Below are 9,244 nucleotides of genomic sequence, written 5' to 3'. Positions count from 1 at the left end.
GTCGGGCCCCCGCGGCAGGGGTGGCGAGGGCGGCTCCGGGCATGTTGGGAGCACGTGGGGCCACCGCCGCTGCCTCACCCCAAAGTCAGCTTTCCATGAGAAAGAAAACCTTTTTTAAAAAACACAATTTAATTCTTTTGGGGGGTGTCCTTTGTAACCTCAAATTCAAACCAAAGAAAAGAAACCAACATAATAAAGGAATAAAGAAACAAATCAGAATATCTACCCTGGTTTTGGCAGTTCTTATGCCAATCTCCTGCAAGGTGCTCCAGGCCCCGTGGCCTCTGCTTGTAGTTTGGGTTTGGTTTGGGAATGATTATTTATTTCTTATATCATTTTTTTTCCTTTTTTTTTTTTAGATCATTTGTTTTCAGGTCCCCAGGATAAGCGTGAGGAAAAATCAGAGAAATGACGGAGAGCTGCAGCCACACAGAATACCGACAGAGCTTTTACCTGACCCTGCACTCTGAGGGTTTGCTCTTCCACGGGCCCCCCTACCTGATCCTCTTGCTGCCGCCACGGCTGCCGCTGCTACTGGTCCATAAGCCGCTGCCGGAAAACCTGGCCGTGGAGAAAAGGAGAAGGGTAAAGAAAGAAGCCAGCGGGTACCGCGAGTCTCTGCGGGGTGGCCACCGAGGGCACGGCATTTCCAGAGGTCCCAGCTCTCTGTGCTGTCGACAGGCACCGCTTTTAGAAAGAGCCGAGCCCTCGCCAGGTGCCCACTGCCGGTGGTCTCTGCCAGCACAGAGGTGGCCCAAATCCCCTTGCAGAAGAGGTGCCTGGCTGCGGCACGCTGTGGGAGCCGAGGCAGACAGACCGGCAGCAGAGCTTGCGGTTTACATCTCTGTACTCTCAAACGGCCGCGGTCAGACCTCTTCGCAACACAACGAGGGATTCTCTTCTTTGCTTATTTGCAAGTGATAATAACGTGCTGATCTACACACATGGCAGTAATGGAAAACACGAGGAGGTCCTCATGTAAAGATCACAGATTTGCTGGGATCAAGCACAAAAAACTCACTGGAATGTAATTTAAAAAAGAAAGAAAAGCTTTTGAAAGCACAACAGCCGCAGATCAAGGAGCTCTAACGCATACACCCTGCTACAGGGGGACCGAGCCCTAATGGATGAATGAAATGCTGCTGGCAAGATTGCAGATTTAGTTGCTTTACTTAATTAATATTCAAAAGATCTGCCAGAGGCTCTGACTTTAAATATATGTATCTTAAGAGAACAATGGTAAAGTCCAGGTGACCAGCAAGAACCCCAAACCCCCTTGCTGCAAAGTCAACAAAACCCTCAGAGGTTCCTGGTCTCTGGGGTGCTCTGACAGCTCCAGGACAACCCCAGGGGTAGTCACCAACCATGGGATTTGCCCCTGAAGCGGGCTCCAGGACTTTGATCACAGCTGCTTTGCAATGCTGAAGAAGCAGAGAAAACCAACTGAGGCAACAGAAAAAGCAAGCAGCGAGCCAGAGGGACGGAGAGAGCGAGACCCAGAGAAACCAGCAGACTACAAGCCCGCTACCTCTAGCGCTATCGTCTCAGCTATGGGTGATCTACTGGGAGAAAAGGAGCAGAGAACAACTAGGCTAGAGTGACTTGCAGCTACTTAAAACATCAATTAAAAAAAGACATACTTGCATTTAAATATGGTAATAGGGCTGTGGGGGGAAAAAAACAGTACAGGTAAACATATGCACAGCTACCCCAGGCTGCTGGCTGCTGAAGCTCCCCATGTGCAGAGCCCATGCACCACACAGCAAACCCTGTGCCTTAATGCTGATGTGAATCTGTTTGTTTTTATGATATGGATGAACTGCTATGATCTCTGTGGATTGGGATGCAGGAGGAAGCGCATTCAGACTGGGGGATACTATAACCAAATAACCAAGCGCTAAATTCCCTCTTGCTGGTGATGGAGCCACCCACCCTGGTTGGGTCTCCCCCTAAACATCTTAGGGCTGGAGCTGCAACATCCTGGAGTGAGAAGACCTCAGTGTTTGGGACAAACCAATCTCCAACCACGTGTGACGTGCCAGCAGGGAAAGCATCCGCAGGACAAGGGCTCAGGCTCTGGGGCTCTGTTTTCATGCCAGGCCGTGCCTAGGCCAAGCCCCGAGCCTTCCTGCTGTGGATTCGGAGGGAGCAGAGCCGGCACCATTGCCGCAGTCTCTTCTCTGTTCCCTCCCCCTTGCAGCGCACGTCCCACCAACATGTCCCGACAGCAGCATCCTCAGCATTCCCATGGCACGGCCAGGACCAGCTGGCTACCAGCAAATCTCTCATTTGGAGGCTCCAGGGGCTCCCTAAACCATTCATAAGGGATCAGAGGAGCCGTGGATTTTCCACAGAATGAAATGCCTCTGCCAAAACCAATCAAATACCCTTCAAATCACCAGGCATCCCCTGAAAGTAGCATAAAAAACAGGGCTAGAAAGTTGGTTTCACTTGTTCAACTGCCAGGGACGCTCAGTATCCATTTAAAATGCAGGTCAAAAAGTTTTACCATGCAAAAGAAGAATGAAATAACAAGGGTGGAGAAGGCACTCCACAGAAAGAGCCCAAACAAAGGATCTGTTATTGCATTCCAGCGTGCACTGTGGACAGATGTGTGAAAAATTAATCCCTCCACCCCCAAAGAAAGCTATTATCCCAATTCTGAGATAAAAGCATCTACGCGACATGGCACTCCAAACAACTCAAGTGTGATCGGCTGCTTGCAGTCCGCCCAGAAAGTCCGTGGAGCGGCGGTGGCGTGGCTGCCCAGCCGAGACAGAAACAGGGACTGATCATCCTGATTGGCAAAAACCTGCTTACCGATACGGACGCACAGGCTGGCTCCGTCACTGGAGGATCCCTAAATCAATCTGATGTCCTGGAAGCAATCAGTCTCCCCCACCGAAATGACATTTGCCAGGCAGTGCGTTCAGCAGCTCGCTCAGCTGAAAACAAATTTCCCCGTCATGACGCTGCTGAGTGCATTAATGCTGCACGGCGTCTCACAACGGGGCCAACTTACTTTTGCACTTCTGTGGTTGCTTGCCCTGAACCTCTCTCCAGCGATCACCAGCCGATGCTGTCCCCGTATCACAGATGGGATAAAACGCGGCACAAAGAAATGACTTGAGAAAGACACTTGCAGAGAGCCAGGGCTCTCGCAGGTTCTGGTCTCCAGCTCCACCACTAATCTCTGTAATTCCCCATCACGTTATTTAAGCACTTTGGTCACACTGTATTATCACCTCCCATTGTTTTTAAACTTCTACACCAGTGAAGACTTCAAAGAGCAGGACTGCAGCGACAGCACAATTAACGCCCAACCCGCTTTGTGTACTGCGAGAAACTTCTGCCTCTATCGCCCTTCTGCTGTGTTGTCACACCGCTTTATTGAAATTTGAGAGCTGAGCCATCTGCAGCTCTTCAGTGAAGAGAAAAGCATCAGCAGGCACTTTTGCTGGCTTTCAAGCCCTCAAAATGAACTTGCTTTTCCGCGGAACCTCTTGCTGGTCCCCCAGCCCCTGATGGGGACTCCAAGACACCTCTGAGGGCCGGAGCAGGGGGCAGGAAGCGTGAGTGGGCAGAACTCAGCGTGTGAGCAGGCAGAGTCCAGTGTGTGATGGGCCAGCACCATAGTCTTCCCTCAGCGATGCCCAGGAAGCGCAGGCTTCTCTGGGACACAGAGCAGCAGCTTTGGGGATGCAGCACTGCCGGGTGCAGGGGGACCCTGGGGGCCATGGAGGGCTGTGGGGTAGCAGCAGGCTCTTGGTCCCCTGTAGCCGGCTGCCCAAGGGCTTGCACGCTCCCATTTCACCGTTAACAGGCGGCCTGGAGGTAACCGGGTGCCAGGAATGGGCGCCCAGCCCAGAGCACCCCAGTCAAAGGGAGCAGCGACCGCAGTGGGCTCTGGGTCCCACCACCAGCCAAGCATGGCTCACGGCTGGCACCAGCCTGGCTCCCTCCGAGCCCTCTGCTCGCTGAAGTCAACTGGAAAATCAAAAGGGGTGGAGGGAGAGATCAATTCACCCATCACATTTGTTTAAGGTGCTCCGATTCCTGCCTAAACAATCCCCATCCTTCTTTGTGTATTCACTGCTTATCATTGCCTAGAGAAAACAAGATACCAAAGCTGTTCAAAAGGACAAAAGTGCCCACTTTAGGCGTCACAATTAGAAGATACTTTACAATAAATGTTTTGCAATAGGCTTTCACACTGTCCAGGAAAGCCCTGAGGATTCACATCAATTTCATGCTCTCTTATTGCTCCAAACAAGCTAGAGCCAGTATTTGGAGTTCAATTTTTCACAGATAAGTTTTTTTCTGCTTCCTGCATCAATAGTTTTCCTTTAAATAATGAAGCAGCCTCATGCGAGGGAAGACGGACACATCTGGTTTTAAACGCTTTGCCCTAAGGTCACAGATTCAGGCAAGCAACTGCCTTCTCCAAGGCACAAGTAAGTTCGGGAGAAGGGGGGGATAAAGGGCTGGATTTGGGCAGGCAGCGCTCAGCCCCAGCATTACTGAGCAGAGAACGCCGAGAGCCCAGGATTTCATGGATCTTCCAGGGGCTTTGTGAACAAACGTGGCGAGAGCCACGCTGCCGGAGCAGGGCCGGTCCTTACGGAGGCTGTGCTCCCTCCACAGGTCTCTCCCTGCTCCATCTCCTGCTCCAGCAGGGTTGTTCCCTTCTCAAACCACTGACTTCTCCTCTACCCCAGCCTGAAGCTGGCTGCAAGGCAACCATGAGCGAGTGAAAAACACAAGGAACATTTTACTCCCTCTCATGCAGCCCTGGCTTTCTCTATGAGAAATCATTGACTCCTTCAGACCTGCTCTGCTCTGTTCAGCTCCTGAAGACCCCAAATATCTTGTGTCCCCAAGGAACACAAAATCCTGTCCTCTATAAACTGCCAGACAACAGGAATCAAACTGAGAAGTCACAAAGATCGGGAAACTGGTTCTTACACCAAAAAATGTCAAGCAAAGAATTTTCTCTGCTTGTAATGGCTAAAGCACTTGGGGCACACGAGGCTGCGTGCTCAGATTTAGCAATAAGCACGCGGATTTAAAACAAGAATAAAAAGGGATGCTGGGATTCTCATATCATCACCTGACTTCCAGCACCAGACTTTGGAAAAAACTACCAAAATTATGGGACACGCACAGAGAATAAAATAACCACCACCATAAAACTGCGCTGAGCAAGCAAACCCCTTCCCCGCTGTTCAGGGATGGTTTGGAGTGTTTGCAGACATCGGCAGAAGAGCTGAGCTCGGTCTCACAAAGTCACCGCGTCTCCATGGGGCGTTTCAGAGGGACCAAATGCAGCTCCAAGCTGTATCCCCCCAAAACACTTCGCCTCCTACACCCACGGTGCTCCCCACCATGCTGATCTGAACACCAAGCATTTTGGAGGTGCACTTGATCTTCCAGGAGAAAAAGTGCCAAGTGGGGAATATCAACTCATCTGCAGGTTGAGAGGGAAAAGCAGAGGGGGAGACGGACATCCTCTTTTCAAACAACGTTACCAGCAGCTTTGATCAGCACTGAAAAGCTTCGCGAGGCTCACAGCTGTCATTTCAAATGGGTTCTCGCTTGCATTATTCTTTCCATTAGGCAGTGTTATCCTCTTTGTAGGATCTTTAGGCTTCATTTCAAAAGTATCAGAGACTCAAAACCATGAAGCAGAAGAGCCTGATAGCATTTTTTTTTGAAGGCAGGCAGGCGTGGGTCCAATTTACTGGACAAAAACGTAGTCTTTAATGGTGAGCACACACAAGGGAAAGCTCCATCCCCAAACAATCCCTTTATGTTTAAAATCTTCATCTTTCAGGCCTCTCTGTCTCAGTCTCCCCCTCCCTTTCTATAAGGAAACAAGAATGAGAAAGAAAAATAACTGCTACCATTTCAAGCTTTAGATTAACAACCAAGTGCTCAATATTTAGAGAAGAACATACACCGAGAGAAATCAAATTTGATCTAGAACTGATGAAAGATCGGGATTCTACCAAACCACTCACAATTCGTTATGGTGGTTTAGCAGCACTTAACTCTCTGGGATTTATTGAAGATGCTACTGAAGCTCTCTCAAAGTCTGTAGGAAGCGCACGCAGAGGCAGCTACAGGACCTGCTCGAAACGTCTCGCGGCTCCCACGGGTGACCCTGGCTTGTCTTTAAAGCCAAGGACAGCGCATCCGCGCCACAGCCACAGCAAAGAGAAGGGGAAAGCAAGGAGCAGGGCAGACCTCCAGGGAAATGGAGAATTTGTTCCCCAAGCTTTTGATCAATTCTGTTAACACTTCTAGCACCTCCAGGCCCGCTCAGAGTCCTTTACTGAAGTGTTCCCCTCTGTCTTTATACGCCGTGTTACATCAAGCTTATTAAAACCTATTTCCCCGGGTCAGAAAACGAGCGACTTCAGCTACAGCACATCCTGCATGACGGAGCCTCGTTAGGCAGCCCACGGTGGTATTCAGGGCACGGTCCTCTGCTGCTTAACATGGACGGTGTGCAGCAAGATTTGGGAGCGTCCTCAACGTCAGACACCTGTAATGCACTTCACGCCAGATGCGTGTTTGCAGATGGATGCTGTTATGGACAAATATTTCTGTTCTGGAATTCCAACGAAACAATAAACCCCAAATATAGTTAATTTAAAATTTGGCACTTCCACTTTATGTACAGTAAATGACCCATTTTTCAGCTGTTTACCGCTCTCAGGCCACGGTTTTTAAAATGAGAACGATGCACTTTTGCCCAGTAATTACTTTATGCATCAGTGAGACAAAGCCTTGTTTGTCTCCAAATTATCATTTTGTGTCGTTTCAAGTGTAATAACCCTTTTGCAGTTATTTCATCATACAGAAAACTGGGGAACTTCTCAAAGGCAAACAGTTCATTCTAAGAAAACTGTTCATTTAAAAAAAACCCAAACCAAAAAGCAGAAGCTGGCAGCTGATTTACATCATTTACTCTGCTTAACAACTGTTCCTATTCTATTGCAGCTTCAAGGCATCCGCTACACTTCTCAACTGTGTCCTGTGAAAACCATACCTCTCGCCATCCAACGCTCACACTCAGTATGTAATTTGGATTCTGCCTAATTTAGTAACTGGTGAAACACAGAGAATTACGAGCTTCAAGTGAATGCAGCTGACGTGGATGAAAGAGCATCAAAACCAAATCGCCTCTTAAATGCAAGTAATTCTTTTTAATACTAAGTTGATCGCTCCGATTAAAGCATTTCTTGCTTTAAAGCCTAAAGCCAAACATCTACCATCGATTTTTAATAAACAAGGTACATATAAATGAAACGATCACTGCAGGAGGAGGAATACCTGCGAATTCACTGTGCCCAAGCTGCCACGGGAGCTCTGAATTTCCGTCACCTGCCGCTGAACGAACAAGGCAGGGTAGGTGGAACCGCATTAAGGCATATACTTAAAGTTCAGCAAAGTGGCACTGATTTGCTTCAAGCCTCATTTCAGTTGCTTCGATGGTATAGAAAAGGAGCTATTTGGTTAAACTGCTTGCTTAAATTTTTACAAATGATCTAAACTATCTGGGTAAGTATTATTAGAAAACAGATCCTTGACGATGAACAAAGGCATACAAAGAACTCATGTCTGGAGACTAAGGCTGGAAAAATTCAACGCAGACAAGAGGCAGCTAAGTAAAAGAGAAGAAAACTAATCAGAGGACGACATTATCAGAGGGTAGGAAATTCTCCACAACCTAAGTGTTTGGAAGCTGCAGGCCCCCTCAGGGACAGTGCAGCTCCCCGAGCGCCACAGCCAGGACCTGCCCCGTGCCTTGCTGAAGGAGCTGCCCCGGGCGCTGCGTAATCCACCGTATGAAAAAGGTCAGAGGGTCTGGGATGCTGAACCCAGAAACCTTTCGGGCATCACTGCAGCGACTCCATGTTACTGCTTCTGGGAAAAGGAGGACTTGGAAGCTACTTCATGATCAGCTTGAAATCCTGCCATTAAATGTGACTGAAAAACATTCACATTTCAAGGTTTTTTTGTGCTTCAAGGAGACTAAGCAATTCAAGTTCTTTGCAACCCCCAGCTCTGCAACTTTCAACAGTTTCACAGTTAAAAATTGTATCTACAGAGGCATAAGTGGCTCAGCCATCGTGCTCCGGCTGACTGGGCCATGTAGAATTCACCACAGCAGAGCTGGCACTACCAGCCCATCTTCTCCTCTCTATGGGGTTATCCATGATTTCTTCCATACACGCATGTTTGCGTTTCACCTCTTTACTCTCGTAAATAATTATTCTCATCACGCTTCCCAGTTGCTGCAGCTGCGGGCTGCTCGCAGCAGAAGCAACCGCTCAGAAGCTCTGTTGCTACAGCATCACCCCAAAATGGGAAGAGAGATTGGTAGGTTTGGGTTTTAGGTTTTTTCCCCTCCCTTTTCTCTCCTCCCTGTCCCTTTACGATCACACATTTTCAGGGCAACAACCGTGAAGTTTTAAAGTCTGTCACAAACTCCACACATGGGTCAGCGAGCAGGCAGGAACAGGACACCCAGCATTTAAGCTCACCACTCAAGATGTTCTTATTGCCCAAGCAGTTAATTCAAGGGGTCAGCAGAGAAAAACCTAATCTGGCCAGTTTTGGTCCGGAGCCACACTTTGCTGTCTTGGCAACCCTTAGGAGCAGCCTCAGTCGCACAGAGGTGATGAGGCAGGAAAAAGGGGAACGGGCAGCATTTCTACTGACCGCTCTCTGCTGCCACTGAAACTGGTGGAAACTGGACCACTGGCTCAGATCAAGCTCATCTCTTGAAAACATCACTTTAAATTTAACATCCAGGGGGTTATTTTAAGAGGTGGAGGAAATCAGAGGTGAAAAGGAATATTGCACAATTCTCTGCAATGTTAGAAAACCGCAACTCTTCTCAGAAAAAATGTGCCTAAGAGGCAAAGGTGCTTCAGCTCTGCTTGGACTCAGGGAGCAGCTCCAAACATCGTTTCTTCCTGTGTCAAAACAAAAGCTACTGTCATCTGAGCAGAACGGGAAGGAGAACCTTCTGGCTGGAAATTTATGGGCTCTGCTATATTAATTTCTCAGTTTGCTCTCTGCAGTAACAGCTGCTCCTTGCTCCAGGGATGCACCTGCAATGTGAATGGTCCTGCCCTCCGCCAGCAGAAGAACCCCAAAATCGTGATTTTTAAACCAGGCCCAGTCTATAGTCTTTGTTTGCACTGATGGAGGCTGAAATGGAGAGGTCTGA

General features: G+C 48.7%; 1 protein-coding gene across 1 annotated transcript in view; it reads right to left on the bottom strand.

Moving 5' to 3' along the window:
- Positions 1-9,244, bottom strand: part of MSI2 (musashi RNA-binding protein 2) — a gene marked incomplete at its 5' end in the record, with an annotated part of 87,931 nt that overhangs the window by 20,962 nt on the left and 57,725 nt on the right. The window contains one exon of the mRNA XM_010188128.1: positions 499-561. Coding sequence (XP_010186430.1) covers positions 499-561 — 63 coding nt within the window. The remainder of the gene's footprint in view (positions 1-498; positions 562-9,244) is intronic.

Source organism: Mesitornis unicolor, unplaced genomic scaffold (assembly GCF_000695765.1).
Source record: "Mesitornis unicolor isolate BGI_N332 unplaced genomic scaffold, ASM69576v1 scaffold1727, whole genome shotgun sequence".
Taxonomy (NCBI): domain Eukaryota; kingdom Metazoa; phylum Chordata; class Aves; order Mesitornithiformes; family Mesitornithidae; genus Mesitornis; species Mesitornis unicolor.
The sequence above is the reverse complement of the archived record's forward strand: the minus strand, read 5'-3'. Positions and strand labels throughout refer to the sequence as shown.